Genomic DNA, 22,741 nt, shown 5'->3' with positions numbered 1-22,741 from the left:
TCACACTCCTTTTACAGCAAGGGGGGAAATTACTCCTCTTTTGGGTGTTTCAGTTTTAGTTCTGAGGGGCAGGGTCAACCTCCACTTTATAACAAGGGTGAATAGCATATTTTTTTACCCAGGATAGGGGAGTCCCAAACTAGAGGACATAGGTTTAAGGTAAGAAGGAAATATTTAGATTAGATTACTTAGTGTGGAAGCAGGTCCTTCGGCCCAACAAGCCCACACCGACCCTCTGAAGATCAACTCACCCAGACCCATTCCCCTACATTTACCCCTTCACCTAACACTACGGGCAATTTAGCATGGCCAATTCAGCTAACCTGCACATTTTTGGACTGTGGGAGGAAACCGGAGCACCCGGAGGAAACCCACACAGACACTGGGAGAATGTGCAAACTCCACACAGACATTTGCCAGAGGCGAGAATTGAACCAGGGTCTCTGGCACTGTGAGGCAGCAGTGCTAACCACTGTGCCCCCGTTCCGCCCCCAGGTTTAAAACCACCTTTAGGGGCAACTTTTTCATGCAGCAAGTGGTGCTTATATGGAATGAGCTGCCAAAGGGAGTGGTGGAGGCTGGTACAATCACAACATTTAAACAACATTTGGATGGGTATATAGATTGGAATGGTTCAGAGGGATATGGACCAAATCCTGGCAAATGGGACTGTATTAATTTGAGATATCTGGTCAGCATAGATGAGTTGGACCATGATGTACAACTGTATGACTCTTTGACTCTAAATAGACTGTCACTACATTTACAACAAATTTAGCTGTTCAACAAGGTTCATTACCAGCTTCTCTAGGTCAGTTGGGATGGACAACAACTGCTGGATGTTCCTAAAACTCTGGTTTTATTAATAAATCATTTTAAGAAACATGTATTTCCCCACATTCATGGCCCTGATTTTCTGCATTACTTTTCCTCACAATCTCAATATGTTACTTGATTGAATACATTTTGAAAATCTAATTCATAATATCCACTTATTACCTGTCTTTCCTCCTAATTGCACCCTTATTATTTTTAAGAGATGTGTCAGGTTGTTTCCCTTTCACAATACGGTCAGTCAAAATTGAGTTATGATTTTCCAAATAATCTGTCAGCACATATCTAATGATAAGATTGTCATATTTTTCTGACTCGTACTGTAAGGCTGACTGGCCTTTAGTTCCCTATTTCCACACTCTCTTCCTGACAGGTAGGCTTTTGGACTATTTTAGAATATAGAGAATTGTGGAAAGTCAAAGCCAGTGCATCTGCCAGATCCCCTGGTGGATTTCCACGTTTTCCTGTTGAATTCCTTGGGTGTAGGCCATAAGATCAAGGGGATTTGTCAGCTTTTGGTTTCATTATTTTTTGCCAGGAGTATTCCTTCAGTAGCTCTAATTTCTTTAAGTTCCAATTTAGTTCCTCAATTTTTTAAAATCCCAACTGTGTGGAAATAGACCCTTCGGCCTAACAAGTCCACACGACCCCTCTGAAGAGTAATCCATCCATTTATGCACACCAAATGCAGTTAGACAAAAATTTCAAATTCTGGAATATTTTTGTATCTTTTACCAGGAAGACAGAGACAAAACATATATCACATAAAAACCAAATGCTATGGGTGCTGGAGATTGAAATAAAGGCCAAGTACTGAGTAAAGGCCAAGTGGGTCTGGCAGCATATTGGAAGAAACAAAGAGATAGTGTTTTAAGTCTACAATGACTCTTCTTTGGAGTATGAACTTCAATTCTGAGGAAGAGTCATGTTGGAATTGAAATGTTAACTTTGCTTCTTTCTTCACAGATGCTGCCAGATCTGCAGAGCTTCTCCAGCACTTGATCTTTTTCTATTTGTGTAATGTCTCTGGCATTTTCCAATTCTCAATTATAATTTTTCGATTCTTTGCACGTAAGGGATCGACGTTTACTGTTGCTAATCTCTCCCTTTTTGTTCACTTGGAGATACTTTCAGATTTTTATAAATCTGAGTTAGCATTTAAGAGATTCTAACACTGAAGCTCACAGCCTCAGAATGAAGGCATGACCCTTTATAACTGGTATGAGGAGGAGCTACTTCAGTGTGAGGGTGGTGAATCTGCAGAACTCAATGCTGCTGTGGAGGCCATGTCTTTGTGTGTATTTAAGACAAAGGTAGAAAGGTTATTGATTGTTTAGGTGATCAAGGATTAGAGGCAGAAAGCAAGAGAATGGAATAGAAAAATATATCAGCCATGATTGAATGGAGGAGCAGACTCAGTTGGCCAAATGGCCTAATTTTGCTTTTTTGTCTTATAGTCTTATGGTAATTGAGTCTGTTCCCTGCCTGAGGACATCATTTGAGATCTCTTCCATCTGGAGCCAGCATGAAGTTAAAGTTGGAAAAGGTGAAAGCTGCGCCCGGAGTCTTGACAGATGATTATAGGCAGCTGTTTTTGAGGGCAATGGCAAGAAACCACAATTTCAGTTCTGACCTCAAACTCTGAACGGATGTCATCATGCCCCTTCTTATACTTGCCCCACCCTTGCTTGCTGTCACCCATTCCTACACAAAACATTGGCTTAGGATTAAGAAAATGAGGGAAGTAAACACGTGGCTGGGGGAATGGTGTGGGAAAAAGGGGTTCCATTTCATGGGCATTGGCATCAGTTTTGGAACAGGAGGGATCTGACTGTTGGGATGGTCTCCACCTGAACCAGTCTGGAATCAGTATTCTAGTGAAAACTAAGGTGGTCATTGGGATTTTAAACTAGTGAACTGGAGGAGAAGGTAAGGGGAAAATGACAGGAAGAATAATGATAAATAGAAAAGAAAGCAGCAAGTTAACATGTGTGCAGGAGGGTTTAACTATATTGAAGACTATGAAAGAAATTAAAAGGAAGGAAAACTCAGGAGATAAAATTAATGGAGATGTTAGAATTCAAAAATAATGTATAAAAACGAGCATAGAGGCATTTTACCTGAATGCTCGTAGCATTTAAAACAAGGTAGATGAGTTAACAGTACAAATCATCGCAAATGACTAAATGATCATTGGATAAACATATGGATGAAAATGGAATAGTGTAGGATAGATAAGCTTCAGATTGGTTCCACAGGTCGGCGCAACATCAAGGCCGAAGGGCCTGTACTGTGCTGTAATGTTCTATGTTCTATATGTTTAATAGCAATTACGGAAATATGGTTGCAGGATAGTCATGACTGGAAATTAAAGGTCCTTGGTATCAGACTGTTCAGAAGAACAGACAGGAAGATAAGGGAGGTGCTGTAGCTCCAGTATTTAAGGATGACATCAGGGAGGTGGGGAGAGATGATATAGGTTCTGTGGAGAATAAGGTTAAATCCATGTGGGTGGAAACTAGAAATTCTAAGAAAAAGTCACTGATTTGGGATAGTCCATATGCCACTAAACAATAACATCACATTGGGGCGGGCAATAAAGAAAGAAATAACTATTGCCTGTAAACAAGTTATGGCAGTTATTATGAGGGATTTTAATCTACATGTCGATTGGTCGAAACAGGTTGGTCAAGGCAGCCTTGAGGAGGAGTTCATTGAATGGATCAGTGGTAGTTTTTTTGAACATTATGTAATGGAACTAACGAGGAGCAAGCTATCCTAGATCTGGTCCTGTGAAATAAGATAGGAATAATTAATGACCTCGTAGTTAGGGATCCTCTCGGAAGGAGCGAATTTAGAATTCAGTTGGAAGATGAGAAGGGAAGATGAGAAGGTAAGATCCAATACCAGGATCCTGTGCTTAAACAAGGGAGACTACAGTGGGATGAGGGAGGATTTGGCAAAAGTAGCCTGGAAGCAAAGACTTTATGATGGGCCAGTTTTATTTTTGCAGCGCAGTACAGGCCCTTGGGCCCTTTTTTTTGCAGCAGAGAGCGGTGGGAGCTGGGCGGAAGTGAGGTCGGAGCACAGAGCTGTTGGGAAGGTTAGTGAGTTCTATTTAAGTAGGTGTGTTCTAGGCCCCAGGTCCTACATAGTAGGTTCTTCCTTCCATCCGCTTCCTCTGACCTAAGAGCCCACAGACTCGCAGCAAAAAAAAGATGGTCAAGGGAAGTGTCTGGTGAGAACAGTGCAAGTCTTTGGTTCAGGAGTCTTCTGCGAAGAGGCTGAGTGAGGAGATTACACCACAGTTGAAGAGAGTGAAGACATGACTGCCAAGCTGATTCAGTATGCTGCATGCATGACGTGGGAGGTCAGGGACACTGATGGTGTCTCTCCCTCCTATAGCTGTGTAAAGTGTGTATACATTTAGCTTTGAAGGAGCATGTTGCAGCACTGAAGAAAGAACTAGATGACCTCAGGCTCATCTGAGAGAACGAGAATTTTCTGGACAGTATCTTCAGCGAGGTCATTACACTGAGCATAACAGAAGAGAGAAGAAGATAGATGACTATGAGGAAGGAAGACATGATTGAAGTACAAGAGACCCAGGGGAAGTACCTCTTGAGAACAGGTTGAATCTCTTGGAAACTGTCGAGGCAGACGACACTTCCAGTCTGAGAAGCGGACAGCTCTGCCAATCGAAAATTGGTGTGGAGGCAGAGCCGAGGAGTCAGACATCATGCAGAGCCGTGGTATAGGGGACTCCATAGTGAGAGGGATTGAAAGGGTTTTCTGCTGCAATAGGCGGGATTTGAGGATAGTGTGTTGCCTACCTGGTGCCAGGATCCAGGGTGTCACTGACAGAGTGCAGGGAATCTGGATTAGTGGTGCTGGAAGAGCACAGCAGTTCAGGCAGCATCCAAGTAGCTTCGAAATCGACGTTTCGGGCAAAAGCCCTTCATCAGGAATCTGATTTCCAGCATCTGCAGTCATTGTTTTTACCTAGAGTGCAGGGAATCCTCAAGGGCATAGGTGAAGAGCCAGAGGTGGTGGTGCATGTCAGCACAAATGACGTCGAGAAGAAGAGAAGTGACATTCTACAGCTGGGCTTCAGAGAACTCGGAAGAAGGCTGAAAAGCAGGACATCCAGGGTGGTTATCTCTTGTTTGCTTCCAGTTCCTCGGGATGGAGAGGGCAGAAAAGGGAGATAATGGACTTGAATGTGTGGCTGAGGAACTGGTGCAGGAAGCAAGGATTTAAATTCTTGGATCACTGGGGTATGTTTTGTGGTAAGGATAAATTATATAAGAGGGGTGGGTTGCACCTTAATAGGTGGAGGACCAGCATTCTGGCAGGCAGGTTTGCCACTGTCACGCAGGTGTGTTTAAACTATCTAGTGGGGGAAGGGGACAAACTGGAAATTTAAGAAGGATGTTATATGGAAAGTTAGAGTAAGAGAAGTTCAGAAATACAGCAGAATCAATGGAGCAGAAAACTCAAGCAGGGATCAAACAGTATTGTAAAATGAAATAGGGATTGATAGGAAGGGTGAGGGGAGTAACAAATTAAGAATATTATATATGAATGCACGAAGCATAAGAAATAAGGTGGATGAGCTTGAGGCTTTGTTGGAAATTGACAGATACGATGTTGTGGAAATAACTGAGACGTGGCTTCATTTCCCAGGCCCTGTCCACTTGAACATTCAAGGCTATATGTACTATCGAAATAACAGACTGATGGGCAGAGGGGGTGGGGTGGCCCTGTTGGTGAGGAATGATATTCAGTCCCTTGAGAGGGGGGGACACAGCATCAGGCGATGTAGAGTCAGTATGGATAGTTGAAATTGGTCTGTCGCAAAGGTATTACTACAATTGTTATGGGGGATTTCAACATGCAGGTAGACTGGGAGAATCAAGATGGTACTGGACCTAAGGGGAGTCAGCCGCAGACGTGGCTGATGAGGGAAGTTAAGGACTGTATAAAGATAAAAGAGAAGTATAACATAGCAAAGATGAGCGGGAAGCCAGAGGACTGGGAAACTTTTAAAGAGCAACAGAGGATAATTAAAAAGACAATATGCAGAGAAAAAAATGAGGTATGAAGGCAATCTGGCCAAACTATAAAGGAGAATAGCAAAAGCTTTTTTAGGTATGTGAAAAGAAAAAAAAACTGTTAAGACAGAAATGGGTGGATTTATTATGGGGAACAAGGAAATGGCAGAAGAGTTGAATAGGTACTTTGGATTTGTCTTCACTGGGGAAGACACAAGCCATCTGCCAGATGTAATAGTGGCTGAAGAACCTAGGGTAATGGATGAACTGAAGGGAATTTATATTAGGCAGGAAATGGTGTTGGATAGACTGTTAGGTCTGAAGGCTGATCAGTCCCTGGGACCTGATGGTCTACATCCCAGTGTACTTAAGGAGGTGGCTCTAGAAATCGTGGATGCATTGGTAATCATTTTCCAATGTTCTATCGATTCAGGATCAGTTCCTTTGGATTGGAGGGTGGCTAATGTTGTCCCACATTTCAAGAAGGGTGGGAGAGAGAGAAAACTGTATTATTGACCGGTTAGCCTGATGTCAGTGGTGGGAAAGGTGCTGGAGTCGGTTATAAAATATGAAATGACGACTCATTTGGATAGCAGTAACAGGTTAGGTCAGAGTCAGCATGGATTTACAAATCATGCTTGACTAATCTTCTGAAAGTTTTTGTGGATGTAACTATGAAGATAGACAAGGGAGAGTCAGTGGATGTAATGCACCTGGACTTTCAGAATGCCTTTGATAAATTCCCACAGAGGAGATTCGTGAGCAAAATTATGGCACATGGTATTGGGGGAAAAATACTGACTTGGATTGAAAATTGGCCGGCTGACAGGAAGCAAAGAGTAGTGATAAACGGGTCCCTTTCGGAATGGCAGGCAGTGACCAGTGGGGTACTACAAAGTTTGATGCTGGGACCACAGCTGTTTACAATATACATTAATGATATGGGTGAAGGCATTAAAAGTAATATTAGCAAATTTGCTGATGACACAAAGCTTGGTGGCAGGGTGAAATGTGAGGAGGAAGTTATGAGAATACAGGGTGACTTGGACAGGCAAGGTGAGTGGACAGATGCATGGCAGATGCAATTTAATGTGGATAAATGTGTGGTTATCCACTTTGGTGGCAAGAACAGGAAGAACAGATTACTATCTAAATGAAGTCAAGTTAAGTAAAGGGGAAGTACAACGAGATCTAGGTATTCTTGTACATCAGTCAATGAAAGCAAGCATGCAGGTCCAGCATGCTGGCTTTCATAACAAGAGGAATTGTGTAGGAGCAAAGAGGACCTTCTGCGGCTGTACAGGGCCCTGGTGAGACCGCACCTGGAATATTGTGAGCAGTTTTGGTCTCCAAATTTGAGGAAGAACATTCTGGCTATTGAGGAAGTGCAGCATCGGTTCACAAGATCAATTCCTGGAATGGCGGGACTATCATATGTTGAAAGATTGGAGCGACTGGGCTTGTATATGCTTGAGTTTAGAAGGCTGATAGGGGATCTGATTGAGACACATAAGATTATTAAAGGATTGGACACACTGGAGGCAGGAAGCATGTTTCTGCTGATGGGTGAGTCCCGAACCAGAGGACACAGTTTAAAAATAAGGGGTAGGCCATTTAGAACAAAGTTGAGTTGAAACTTCTTCACCCAGAGAGTGGTGGATATATGGAATGCTCTGTCCCAGAAGGCAGTGGAGGCCAAGTCTTAAAGCTCTTAAAGATAGTGGAATCAAGGGTTATGGAGATAAGGCAGGAACAGGATACTGATTGTGGATGATCAGCCATGATCATAATGAATGGTGGTGCTGGCCTACCTCAGAACCTATTTTCTATTGTCTCTTGAACAATGGAGGACATCCAAAGCAATTTTTTAAAGTGCTCAGCAAAATTCGATACCAATGAAAAAGAAGGACTTTAGGAAAAGGGGAAAGCAGCCTTGCGTGTCTGAGGAAATAAGGGGGGGGGCTATCAAATTCAATCGGAAGGCATACGAAGTGGCAAAGAGCAGCAGGAATCTAGAAGAATGGGAAAACTTTAAAGGTCAACTGAAAGCCACAAAAGAGCTATAAAGTAAGATGGACTATGAGAGTAAACTTGCTCAGAATATAAAGACAGCAGAAGTTTCTATAAATATATGAAACGACAAAGAATGGCTAAGATAAACATTGGTCCTTTACAGGATGAAAAGGGAATTTCATAATGGGAAATGAAGAAATTGCTGGGGCATTGAACATGTATTTTGTATCAGTCTTCACAGTGGAGGGCACAAATGATATGCTAGTAATTGACAAGGAGACTAAGATAGGCGAAGATCTCGGAATGATCATTATCATGAAAGAGGTAATGTTGGGCAAGCTGATACTGCTAAAGGTATGTTGAGTTCTTTTTCCTGAGGTTCTTACACACTTGATGTAACTGCAATACGCCAACTTCTGTGAACAACAACCAAATTTTATTAAGCACAGTACAGTACAAGCTTTGGAGAAACTCTGAACACTTGTTACTATCATGCTTGTGAGGCATATCCAGGGGTGTGTCTCTTAACAAAGAAACAGTCCTTCCTTTATACAAAATCTTTACATCACAGTTAATAATGCCCACAAGAATGTCTCTGGAATTGTTTGGTCCTTTATTAATAAAGACTTTGACAGAATATTGACAATTCTTAATTTCTTTTTGTTAATTCATATTCACATGTTGAAAAATACATAAATTTATTAATCTTATACAAGTCTTATAACTGGAATCGCTTTTTTGTTCAGTTTTCACTCAATTGTATTGGCGCAAGTTTGTTATATCATTATTCTATTATATTATGTGATGTGGAAGCTGAACACAGTCCTCTGAGAGTTGAATCCACTGCCTTATGTGCAACTTGTTGTTTGAATTCAAATAATCGGTAATTGCTTTCAGAGTATTTTCTGTTGATCGCTTAATTCTATGAAATCCTTTTGCATATTTGACCATTAAGTAGGTAAATAGGTATTAATTTCATTTTGTGTGCAGCTATTATTGTTGTGGTGACCAACACTTGACTCTTACATCATTGATTTTGTTCAGAATTTCTGGTGCACAATAACCCTAATTGACATGTGGTTATTTGAAAACCTTTGATTTTTTTTTCCTAACTTGATTTACTTTAAACCTTCAAATGTTGAGATCATTAATCTAAGAGTAAATAAATATTGCACGTGCCTATATGCCATCTCACATGGAAATATTATAATTTACAAAGTACACTGAGCATTGTAGGTCACTATCCAGTAGACATTTGACGAGTCATTTGTGTGGCTTTGCTGTGATAGTGCCCGATAGTGAATACCCGACTCATACTCATGCTACAAATTCATGTATTCAGATGTGTATGTCCACTTCATGGCGACCTATCACTTTTTGTGAATCATACTTCCTTGGTTACCAAAAATTGCAAAACATTACCAACACCTCTAAATTTCATCTTGTATTGTCACAACCAAACAAGCAATAATTTTAAAAGTGCGGATGTATGTACCATGAAAATTGAGATCACATGACTGATTGTGTTAATTTTGTTTGTTTATCAAGAATGCGGTTGCTTATTTCTGGATGTCTAATTAACCACAGGTGGCAACTTATTGGACAAGACTGCTGTTTGTGTTTTTACTTCATGTTAAGCTAATAGTGATGTAATATCTCTTTTTGCAATTGAGCTAATGTTTTTCTATAATCATGTCTGAAAGATTGAATTTAAATGCAACTGGATGTCTTGAAACACATAAAAGTAGATAAATCCCCAGGACCTGGTCAGGTATACTCTAGAACTCTGTGGGAAGCTAGGGAAGTGATTGCTGGGTCTTTTGCTGAGATATTTGTATCATTGATATTTACAGGTGAGGTGCCGGAAGGCTGGAGGTTGGCTAACATGGTGCCATTATTTAAGAAAAATGGTAAAAACAAGCCAGGGAACTATAGACCAGTGAGCTTGACGTCGGTGGTGGGCAAGTTGTTGGAGGGATTCCTGAGGGACAGGATGTACATGTATTTGAAAAGGCAAGGACTGATTATGGATAGTCAGTATGGCTTTGTGCGTGGGTAATCATGCCTCACAAACTTGATTGAATGTTTTGAAGAAGTAACAAAGAGGATGGATGAGGGCAGAGCAGTTCACGTGATCTATATGGATTTCAGTAAGGCATTCGACAAGGTTCCCCATGGAAGACTGGTTAGCAAGATTCGGTCTCATGGAATACAGGGAGAGCTAGCCAATTGGATACAAAACTGGCTCAAAGGTAAAAGACAGAGGATGGTGGTGGAGGATTGTTTTGCAGATTGAAGGCCTGTGACCAGTGGAGTGCCACAAGGATCGGTGCTGCGTCCACTACTTTTCATCATTTATATAAATGATTTAGATGTGAGCATAAAAGAGGTACAGTTAGTAAGTTTGCAGATGACACCAAAGTTGGAGGTGTAGTGGACAGAGAAGAAGGTTACCTCAGATTACAACAGGATCTTGATCAGCTGGGCCAATGGGCTAAGTGTCAGATGGAGTTTAATTCAGATAAATGCGAGGTGCTGCATTTTGGAAAAGCAAATCTTAGCGAGGTTTATATACTTAATGGTAAGGTCCTAGGGAGTGTTGCTGAACAAAGAGAACTTGGAGTGTAATTCATAGCTCCTTGAAAGTAACATCGCAGGTAGATAGGATAGTGAATAAGACATTCGGTATGCTTTCTTTTATTGGTCAGAGTATTGAGTACAGGAGTTGGGACGTCATGTTGCGGCTATACAGAACACCGGTTTGGCCACTGATGGAATATTGCGTGCAATTCTGGTCTCCTTCTGATCGGAAAGATGTTGTGAAATGTGATATGATTCAAAAAGGATTTTCAAGGATTTTGTCAGGGTTGGAGGATTTGAATTATAGGGAGAGGTTGAATAGGCTGGGGCTGTTTCCCCTGGAGCGCCGGAAGCTGAGGCGTGACTTTATAGAGGTTTATAAAAACATGTGGGCCATGGATAGGATAAATAGACAAGGTAATTTCCCTGGGGTGGGTGAGTGCAGAACTGGAGGGCATAGGTTTAGGGTGAGAGGGGAAAGATATAAAAGAGACCCAAGGGCTAACTTTTTCACGCAGATGGTGCGTGTGTGGAATGAGCTGCCAGAGGAAGTGGTGGAGGCTGGTACAATTGCAACATTTAAAGATATCTGGATGGGTTTGTGAATAGGAAGGTTTGGAGGGGTGTGGGACTTGATTGGGTTAGGATATCTGGTCAGCATGGACAAGTTGGACCGAGAGGTCTGTTTCCGTGTTGTACATGTCTATGTCTCTATGACCGTTGATGAAAAGTATGTGGGATTGCCTTGTGCCTCCTTCTTCTCCATTTTTATAACTCAGAGTTTTCTGGCATTGCTTCCACAAGATGTTAGAATGGATTCAGATACAGATGGGTGCATCCATAGGTATGAAAACAACTTGACATAATTAAGTATCATAGAGATGGTCAACATAGAAATGGACCCTTCGGTTCAACTTGACCAAGCTGAACAGATATCCCAACGTATATTAGCTAGAACAGGCTTACAGCACCAATACTTCTAAAACACTATCTTTCTATAATACAGGGTTGCACAAGAACACAACCTTTGCGTTATAGAAGAACTGTCTGTACTGCTGAGGCTGTATAAGTCTCTGACCAGAACATATTTGGAATATTGTGATTAGTTTTGGGCTCTGTATCTCACTGACGAGCGATTCTGGAGCGAAGGGCTTGTTATTTGGGGAGTGGCTGAGGTCTCTGGGTCTATACTGAATGGAGTTTAGAAGGATGGGGTGGGAATCTGATTTAGCTTGCAGATGGAGTGGATGTGGAGAAGATGTTTGCAGTATTTTGAGAGACGAGGACCAAGGGTAGAACTTCGGGTGAAGGGATGACCATTTAGAACTCGGGCAGAGGGTGTTTAACCTGGGGAACTCTTTGCTGCAGAAGTTTCTGGAAACCAAGTTATTGAGTATATTTAAGACAAAAATAAATAAGGACTTGATTTCCAAGGAGTTCAAGTGTTATAGGGAGAAATCAGGAGAATGGTTTGAAAAGCGTATTAGCCATGATTGAATGGGGGAGTGGATCAGTGGGTGAAATGACCTAATTCTGCTCCAAGATCTTATAGTCTTATGGACATGCCACTGCTGATGTTTTGAAAACTGATAAAGTTAGTTGGGCCTCGTGAGCTACCTTGAGTGGGCATAGACACTTCTGGCAATGATGTCCTTGTTAGATGACTAGTTTCCAACAATCTCAACCATCTTTATCCATCTGAAGAATTGGAACTTTAATTCTGCCACACCTGCTAAGTTTCTCCAACAATTTTTGTTTTTAGTCTTAACCATCTTCCTTTGTGTGATATATGACTTCACCATTGAGGAGTATTTCCTGATTCCAGTAGACTTCATTTTTTCTCAGACTGCTTCATGCCATATCGGTCAAGTGTTGCTTTGATGTTAAAAGGCAATTGCTCCCACCACACTGTAGTGATTTTAAGGAAGTCAGCCAGGTGTATCACATGGAATGTGTTTCTTGATTGGGGCTGTTAATTTGATCTAAACAGGAAGTCCTGGCTGACAGATATAAACAGAAGTCTCAGAGGTTGTGTTCACTCTGGGAGCTGGATCAGTGTCAAGGACTTTCCACCTGTAAATAAAGGGTGGTTTCGTCACAGGATACTGGCCTGTCTTGAGTTATTTCACTCATGCCGTTGGATTTTATTCCGTTTAAGTGCACAGACATATTTTCTTTAAGACTTTCCTTCCCTGTAGATATTTGCTTCCGGTAGTTTAAATGCTAGGTTTCCTCACCCATTCCAGCACTCCTGAGCACCGCTGAAAATTGTACCAGAAGGTTCCCAGCCAAAACCTAATTGATGCTTCCATTGGAAATCGAACATCAACAATGAGTGGAGAACATCGACCAAGCTGCACCTCTGCTGTTGACAATGGCAAAATGGTCAATTTTGATTTGTGTGACTAGTCAATCTACAGGCAAAGGTGCAGCCTGCACATGATGCAAGTTTAAATGAGACATCTTCAAAAATTAATTCAACAATTAAAGGATTTAATGAGAAAGAGCGGTATGGGCGGAGAATCACACAGGATTGGTAAATATATCATCTGTTTTTGGTACAAATGAGCCTGTATGAGTTATCAAGGCTAGTGGTGTGACCATGATTGATGGTTTACATGGAGTGAGGTGAAAGTAAGATAGCAGGGCAGTGAATGGAAGATGGAGCCTAATGGGGCAATATGTGGCAGGTAAAACGTAGTGCAGCAAAAGAAAGGCAATTTTAAAAGTAAGGGTACAATTCAAAGGGGGAGTAAGAGTCAGGAGGAATGTAGAATTGGTCGTGGAAGGGAGCAATAATTATATCGGCGGTCACCATAATTAGGAGGAGCGTACATTGGTCCAGACCAAGTTCATCTCCGGCAAGATCACAAAGCAGAGTTAAGCTCGCAAAAAATAATTTGTAGTGAAATTATGATTCATCAGTTTCAGATAACTTGAAATTCTGGTTTTGTCAAAGTCATCGGCAATTCCACTAGCAGAGTAGCAAATCCAGTCAGCTGATCCATGTGATCTAAAGTTCTGGACTACATTAACTCTGGATTAGCCAAATAATTCAAGTAATTGCAGTGAGAAAGATTGCAGCACAGCAGAAAGACTTTAGAGTCTTATGTCCAAATGGGAGTTTTAACACAAATAGGATAATAAATCAATACTAGCTGCAATGCAGTTAGAGGATATTGTGATGCACAGTATGTGATGTCTACATACTTTACTATCATTTATTTTTGTTTTTAAAAATTAAATATTCCAGATAATGAACTCCTTGGAAAGAATAAGGAAACTGGAAAAGAAGGGAGAGCTGCCTTTTTGATTAAAGATATTAATATAATGTTAATAAAATGGTATGCAGCGACAGAGTGGCACAGGAGGAGATTAGAGATACAGAGAAGTTGAGACCATTAGAATTTTGAAAGTTCCGGAAGAAAATTTTAAATGTCAAGGTGCTTTATGACCTGGAACTAATGTAGGTCAACAAGTGATGAGATTAAATTGAAACTATCGGCTGTTTAGCTTAACATCTGTTTTTCAGAAAAGGTTAATATTTTGTTTAATATTTTATTTTAATATTCCATAAATTTAGTATTTTATAAAGGAAGCAATAGCTGTACATTTAGAAATACATTGTATGATTAAGTAAAGTCAGCATGGCTTCATGAAAGGAAAGTATAAGGGACAAATATATTATAATTCTTTGAGGAGGTAACAAGCAGCATAGATACAGAGGATGTAATATCTCTCGATTTCCATAAGATGTTTGTTCAGGCACCATATATTAAGCTGCTTAATAAGAACTCATGGTGTTTCAGGTCATATATCAGCATGGATGAAGGATTGGCTGACTAACAGAAGACCAGGTTTGGATATAGTGGGCATTTTCAGACTAGTTCCCTGTAAGTTGTGGATGTCATCAGGTTAGTGCTGGGGTCACAATTATTTACAATATGCTATATCTATATATGTTAATAACTTGGATGATAGAAGTGAATGTTCTGTCACCAAGTTTGCAAAAAGCACAAAAATAGCTGGGAAGGCAAGTGATAAGGATGATATTAAGTGTCTGTAGAAGGATTTAGACAGGTTAAGTGAGTGGGTAAAAGCTTGGCTGATGGAGTCATAGAATCATAGCATTCCTACAGTGTGAAAGCAGGCCATTTGGCCTATTGAGTCAGCACTGACCCTCAGAAAAACATTCCGCCCATACTAAACCGCCTACCTTATTCCTCTAGTCCTACATTTTCCCATGACTAATCCACCATTCTTCTCATCTCTGGACACTATAAGCAAATTAGCCTGGCCAATTCTCCAACCTGTAAATTGTTGGACAGTGGGAGAAAACCAGAGGACCCAGAAGAAACTCATGCAAAGTTGGATAGAATGTGCAAACTCCACATAGAAGTCATATTTGGGTCTCTGGCAGTGTGAGGCAGCTGTGCTAACCACTGAGCCACTGTGCCACTGCCCAAACATAATGTGGGAAAATGTGACATTTTGCACTTTTATAGGAAGAGTAGAGTAGCTGAATGTTATTTAAATTGAGGAAAGCCACAGAAAGGTGCAGCACAGGGGGTTTAAGAATTCCTGTGTGTAAATCACAAAACATAGCACACAACTTCAGCAGGTAACAGAGAAGGTAAATGTAATGTTGGCCTTTACTTCAAAGAGAATGGAGAATAAACATAGGATGTTTTGCTAAAACTATACGGGACACTGGTCAGATTGCAGCTGCAATGCTGTGACCAGTTTTGGGCCCCTTAGCTGAGGAAATATACTGGGATAGGAAGTGGTCCAGAGCAAGTTCACTGGCCTTACTCCAGGTATGGCTGGACTATCTGAGAAGTTGAGTAGATTGGGACCTGTACTCATTGGAGCGTAAAAGAATAAAATGTGAATTTGTTAAAACAGATACGATTCTTACAAGGCTTCACAAGGTGGTTGCAGAAAGTCTAAGACAAGAGGGCATAATCTTAGAATAAGGCATCACCCATTAAAGACAGAGATGAGGAGGAGTTTTTCCCTCCCAGAGAGTAGTAAATTGTGGAATTGTTTACCGCACAGGGCTGTTTGAGTCTGAGTCACTAAGTATACTCAGGGCTGAGATAGACAAATTTTTAATCAATAAGCGAATCAAGCACACAGGGAAAAGGCTGGAAAGTGGTGTTGAAGATTATTAGATCAGCCATGACCTCATTGAATGGAGCTTACTGACAGGGCTGAATGGCATACTCCTGCTCTGGTATGTTGTGGTCCGGACAGTAGAACATTGGAAATCAATGAAGAACGCAATGGTACGGTCTGGTTCGGAATCAGAGTTTGGACAAAAAGGGGTAAATGTGAATATTATTTGAATCGTGTAAAGCTAAGAATAATGGCTATCCCAAGAGATTTGTAAGCCTATTTATATAGATCATTAAAATGTAGGGATTAGCTCTAAAATAAAATCACAATGTAATGTTGGTGTTTAAAACTATTGGGCTAGAATATGAAGGAGTGGAATTTTTACTCGAGCTGTTCAAAGCTGTAGTTAGACCAAATCTGGACTACTATGTATAGTTCTGGGCACAACACCTAAAACGTATACTGATCTTGGAAGGTAAAAAGTAAAGTTGCTATAGTCCTACTGAATCACAGGGCTGCTTTCTCATTAAAAAGAGATGACTACAGTGGTCTCACCTGAGGGTGAGTTTGAGAAGGACTGTCCTTCATGATAACCTTAGCTGGTGTGGGAATTGAAACCAGCACTATTGGCACCCCACTGTACTGCAAACTATCCATCCAGCTAACTGAATTAACTCTCCTTTCTTGGAAGGATTGGAGTGTAGATTGGCCAGAAAATGACAAGAGCTCCAGTGGTTAGTAGATGAGAGATAACATGGAGTTGCTTTGTGCTTCCTAGAATGAAGCAAGTTATAGCATGATTCAGTTGAGTGTTGTGTGATTTTGAAAGAAATTGATAGGTTGGAGAGAGAAGGTATTTCATAGAGTGAAGAATCATGCGATCTGGCTCAGAATTCAAGTTTAAGGAAAGAACTGAGCAAAAATCTTCCTGCAAAGGCTGAAAGAAATGTACAATATGATCTCACAAAGAGCAGATGATCGAGATCAAGTAATTGTTTTGTGCCTGATAATGTTAAATTTTTGAGTCAAATATCTAAAAGAATATTAGGAAAATGTAGGTTGATTGAAATAATATACAAATGAGCCATGATATCATTAAATGGCAGAACAGATTTGAAGGGCCAAGTGGTCTATTCCTGTTCCTGCATGGCTTAACTTTTTAAAAAACAATTGGTTAATATTATTAATAATGTATTGATATCAAATAAATTATAATTTTCTGTGCAGCATTATTTTAATTGTTTTGTGTAATTTATATTTTTGGCCCAACCTGTGACTATTAAAAAAGTGTTTTCTGTGCTTTCTATATTTTGATTGAATATTTATACTTGGTCAAATAATTTTCTATTGCACTCTTGTTAAATAAGTTTGTTTGCTGTTAGAGCACTGGACTTGTCAATGCATCACTTAGTTTTTTGATAGTTTTGGTGTGGCTTTGTGTTGATTATTGTGTCATCTGATGTACAGTAAGCTACACTTTGAACACATTTGAAAAGCAGTACAATGTAATCCTCACTTGAGTTAGCATCGTTTTTGATCATCTTATTTTGATTCAGGTGGAACAGTATTTTTAGGTATTTTCTATCCTGTTCATTGCTTGTCCAAAGAAAACCAAAATAAATAATTCCTTCATAGTTAACTTATATATGGTGTTATGAAATGTTGGTGTACTTGTATGACAGTTAGAAAACAGCAGAATTACTGAAACAGCACCAAGTGTTATTAATAAAGCAACAATGTATGCAACACTGGGTAGAACAATTCAAGTATTTTGTTGCCTGGAGACAAATACAAATTCAAATTTGGCCAATCAGTTTAAATTATACTCCAATTTAAAAAAAAATCAACTTCCAATCAAGTTTGAATTGAGTATGTTGACCATCTTAAAAGCCAATAGTTCAGTTGAGTTTCCGGTCACTGGTAACTCTCAGGATGTTGATGGTGCGAGATTCAGTGATGGCAATGCCGTAGAATATCAAAGGGCATTGTATAGATTATCTGCCTCTTATTGCAGATGGCCGTTGCCAACCACTTTTCAGCTCAAGTATGGATATTGACCAGATGTTGTTGCATTTGAGTATAGTCTGCTTCAGTATCCTAGAAATCCTGAATGATGCTGAACATTGTGCAAATCATTGGTGAAAATTCAATTTCTGACCTTATGATGGAGGGGAGGTAATTGATAGAATAGCTGAAGATGATTGGTTCTAAGACAACACAATGAGGAACTTCTGCAGAGATGTCCTGAACCTGAGATGACTGGTCTCCAACAACCGAGAGCATCTTCCAATGTGCCTGGTATGGCTGCAACCAGAAGAGAGTTTTCACTTCATTCCCATTGATTCACATTTTGCCAGAGCCCTTTGATGTCAGAGGTGTCTTTGATTAGTGGTTCTGGGCTTGTATACCCTTGGGTTTAGAAGACTGAAAGGGGATCTGATTGAGACATATAAGATTATTAAAGGATTGGACACTCTGGAGGCAGGAAACATGTTTCCGCTGATGGGTGAGTGCTGAACCAGAGGACACAGCTTAAAAATACGGGGTAGACCATTTAGGACAGAGATGAGGAGAAACTTCTTCACCCAGAGAATGGTGGCTGTGTGTAATACTCAGCCCCAGAGGGCAGTGGAGGCCCAGTCTCTGGATTCATTTAAGAAAGAATTGGATAGAGCTCTCAAGGATAGTGGAATCAAGGGTTATGGAGATGAGGCAGGAGCAGGATACTGATTAAGGATGGTCCGCCATGATCATTTTGAATGGTGGTGCAGGCTCGAAGGGCAGAATGGCCTACTCCTGCACCTATTGTCTATTGTCTTTTGGTGGCTTCTAGGATGTTAGCGGGAGATCCAGTGATGGAATGTTAAGAGTTGGTAATTATATTGTCTCATATTACAACTGAAAATGATTGATTTGGAGATGCCGGTGTTGGACTGGGGTGTACAAAGTTAAAAATCACCAGGTTATAGTCCAACAGGTTTAATTGGAAGCACACTAGCTTTCGGAGCGACGCTCCATCAGGTGCTTGTGGAGGGCTCGATCGTAACACAGAATTTATAGCAAAAATTTGCAGTGTGATGTAACTGAAATTATACATTGAAGAATTGATTTTCTGTTAAGCCTTTCATCTGTTAGAATACAGTGATAGTTTCACTTCTTTTATGTGTAAATCACAAAACCCTTTTTCTTTAAAGTTGCATTCTCGGGTTAGCTGTTAACAATGGTGATAGCTAGACAATATGTTGAAGGTGTTAGCTCTCTGTGTTCTCTGTCTCTGACCTGATGTTTAGATTGATTCCAATCTAAAAAGTGAGATAACAGAGTTTTACATAAATTCATGCAGTGTTTGAGCTCAGAGTTTGTAGTTTCTGAGCAAATGTAACTCTGCAAGTACAAAACAATTCACCATACAAAATATATGTGTGCATGTGGGTCTTTGTCTGTGTGTGTGTGTGTCTGTGTGTCTGTGTGTGTGTGTGTGTGTGTGTGTGTGTGTAGTGAGTGCAGAGTGTCTTAAGTCTGTGAGGGGATGCATGTGTGAGTGTGGGTGTCTGTGTGTACCTGTGTGTGTGTGTACGTGTGTGTGTGTGTGTGTGTGTGTGTGTGTGTGTGTGGTGCAATAGTGATCACCTGTAATGTGACATGAACCCAAGGTCCTGGTTGAGGCCCTCCCTATGGGTACCGTACTTAGCTATCAGCCTCTGCTCGGCCACTTTCCTCTGCTGCCTGTCCCGAAGTCCACCTTGGAGGATGGTCACCCGAAGGTCTGAGGCTGAATGTCCTGGACCACTGAAGTGTTCTCCAACTGGGAGGGAACACTCCTGTCTGTTGATTGTTGTGCGGTGCCCATTCATCCGTTGTCGTAGCCTTTGCTCGGTTTCCCCAATGTACCATGCCTCTGGGCATTCTCACCTGCAACTTATAAGATAGACAAAGTTGGCTGAGTCACATGAGTACCTGTCATGTACAAGGTGGGAGGTGTTCCCAAGCGTAATCTAAACATCAGGTCATAGACAGAGAACACAGGGGGCTAACACCTTCAACATATTCTCTAGCTACCACCATTGTTAACAGCTAACCTGAGAATGTAACTTTAAAAAAAAGGCTTTTGTGATTTACACATGAGCGAATTGAAACTATCACTGTATTCTAACAGATGAAAGGCTTAACAGACAATCAATTCTTCAATGTATAATTTCAGATACATCACACTGCAAATTTCTGCTATAAATTCTATGTTACGATCGAGTCCTCCACAATCACCTGATGGAGCGTCGCTCCGAAAGCTCGTGTGCTTCCAATTAAACCTGTTGGACTATAACCTGGTGTTGTGCGATTTTTAACTTTGAAAATGATTGAGGTTAAGATACTAGCCAGAGGAGCTTCTGCATTGATGTCCTAGAGCTGAGATGATGACCTCCAATCAGCAGAACTACTTTCCCTTGTTCAACTGAGTTTCTCCAGTTTCCAGCATCTGCAAAACTAGCTTAAACCCCACCAACTGCACTAACAAACCTCCCTGCAAGGCTCTTGGTCCTGTTCCAGTTCAAGTGCAGCCCATTGGATTTGTGTAGTTCCCATCTTCCCTCGAAGTGATCCAGGAATCTAAAACCACCTCTCCTGCTCCAACTCTTCAGTCATACATTAGTCTGTTCTATTCAGCTGTTGCCATATTTACTCAGACATGGCAGTCGGAGTAATCATGGTTACAACCTTTTATGGTCCAGATTTTTAATACAACCAAGCACCTTAAATTCTTGTTGCAGGACCTCATCCCTCTTTTGCTTATTTTAAAGGCAAATGCCAGGCTTTGCATTCCGGATGCAATTCAATTTTTCAAACTACCAGTCTTGCTACAAAGCACAGTCTATTTATACACTATAGTTAAAACGCAACAAAATAAAGAAGAAATTGGAATAACAATTCTATTGGAAAACAACAGAATAATAGATTATTTAACTACTAAACAATAACTGCTCCAGTTTGGTTGCAAGTGCAATAAAACTGTCTCGTGCAGATAAAAAGTATTTTCTACACTGAAAGATAGAACTGGATTCTGATAGTAGTCTATGGTTCTTTGCGAAGAACATGGCATAATTTTGTAATTAAACAGTGCAATAATTTTGTTTTACAGCGAGATTAGCCGTTTGGAACTTGGGTTGATTGTTGAGGTCTGGAACAAAGGACTAATTTGGGATACAATGGTGGGCAATGTATGGATACCACTGAAGTGCATTCGACAATCTGATGAGGTAAGAGGTCTTAAAAGTCATTTCAAATTCATTTTTATCTCTTTTTAGGAAATATCTTGGGAAAGAGGAATAAAAGTTATTTCTAAGTTAGGAAAACATATGGTGTTTTGGCTTTCATTAACAGGGGGATTGAGTTTAAGAGTCGTGAGATCTTGTTGCAGCTCTATAAAACTTTGGTTAGACCGCACTTGGAATACTGCGTCCAGTTCTGGTCACCCTATTATAGGAAAGATGTGGATGCTTTGGAGAGGGTTCAGAGGAGGTTTACCAGGATGCTGCCTGGACTGGAGGGCTTATCTTATGAAGAGAGGTTGACTGAGCTCGGACTCTTTTCATTGGGGAAAAGGAAGAGGAGAGGGGACCTAATTGAGATGTACAAGATAATGAGAGGCTAGATAGAGCCGATAGCCAGAAACTATTTCCCAGGGCAGAAATGGCTAACATGAGGGGTCATAGTTTTAAGCTGGTTGGAGGAAAGTATAGAGGGGATGTCAGAGGCGGGTTCTTTACACAGAGAGTTGTGAGAGCATGGAATGCGTTGCCAGCAGCAGTTGTGGAAGCAAGGTCATTGGGGACATTTAAGAGACTGCTGCACATGCATATTGTCACAGAAATTTGACGGTGCATACATGAGGATCAATGGTCGGTACATTGTGGGCTGAAGGGCCTGTTCTGTGCTGTACTGTTCTATGTTCTATAAACAGATTATATGATCTTCTAAACCACTAAATAACATACTCTTCATTGTCTTTGTTTTTGGGACTTAACAACACTCTTGTTAATTTTATATTGGGTTATATACATTTATAGCAGTTAAATGAAGTATGTTACCAAGCTTTATGACTGACAACCCGATTAAGGATATATTTCATTGAACACATTGTTTACTCTATTTTTATTCTTTACTTGCTTCCATTCAAATTAAATATATCTGCATGAGACATGTTGCACCTGGCACCTTTTAGATATGTGATGTGAAAATCTTTCTGACTTGAGTTGTAATTTTCCTTCCTTATTGCATTGTTCCTGTTTTAACAACTGCAGTTTTCCCAACTATTCAACTGTTTATTTTATCAAAATAAAATTACATCTCAGGTGGTCATTACAAAAGCACAAAGTTCATTAATTCTATACAGTTTAGAATGGATGAATTGAAATGGAAGTGCTGTAGCTATGTAATTAGCACAGAGAAGGGCCTCTTACCAGACTGTCCATACCCAGCTGCCTCTGAGCTCTTTCTGCAGGTAGTGGGTGTGGCTCCTACTCCCCCCCTCATCAGTTTGCAGGCTGTTTCATCTGAAGGGAGAGTATCAAGCTTGGAAATTACACTACTGCCGCTATGACTAATGTGGTTGAGGATCTGGTAAACCGATCAGGGAAATTACAGCTCAGAGTGTACTTATGAGATCAGAGTTAGGAGAGTGAAAGCCATAAAATGGTCAGTGGTCCTAATTTAGCTGGAGAACTAGAGAGGGTAAATCTTGGCTTTGACTACATTAGAATTTCCAATTATTCAGGTGGATCCCAGAATCTCCAAAGTTGATTTTAGAGTTGCAAGTTGGTTAATCTAAAATCTATCAGACATTTCAATTAACCTCCATTTCCATTGCATTGGAGCCTTGCTTAGAATTTTTAAAAGATTCAGTCATGAGGTCTGGGCACCTCTGGCTAGGCCAGCTTTTATTGCCCATCCCTAATTGATAAGGGAGCAATTAAGAGTGAATCACGTTGCCATGAGTCTGGAATCACATGTCCACCAGACTAGGTAAAGATGACTACAGATTTTATTCCCTGATATTGACAATGATATCGCAGTCGTAGAGATGGACAGCATGGCAACAGACCCTTCGGTCCAACTTGACCATGCACCAGACATCCTAATCAAATCTC

General features: G+C 40.6%; 1 protein-coding gene across 12 annotated transcripts in view; it reads left to right on the top strand.

The window, feature by feature from the left end:
* LOC140478155 (protein unc-13 homolog B-like) overlaps nt 1–22,741 on the top strand; it is a 566,607-nt gene that overhangs the window by 203,010 nt on the left and 340,856 nt on the right. For all 12 annotated transcript variants that reach the window (XM_072571666.1, XM_072571665.1, XM_072571670.1 and 9 more), the window contains one exon: nt 20,734–20,851. In XM_072571666.1, the coding sequence (XP_072427767.1) occupies nt 20,734–20,851 (118 nt within the window). The remainder of the gene's footprint in view (nt 1–20,733; nt 20,852–22,741) is intronic.

This window comes from Chiloscyllium punctatum, chromosome 1 (assembly GCF_047496795.1).
Source record: "Chiloscyllium punctatum isolate Juve2018m chromosome 1, sChiPun1.3, whole genome shotgun sequence".
NCBI lineage: Eukaryota > Metazoa > Chordata > Chondrichthyes > Orectolobiformes > Hemiscylliidae > Chiloscyllium > Chiloscyllium punctatum.
The sequence above is the reverse complement of the archived record's forward strand: the minus strand, read 5'-3'. Positions and strand labels throughout refer to the sequence as shown.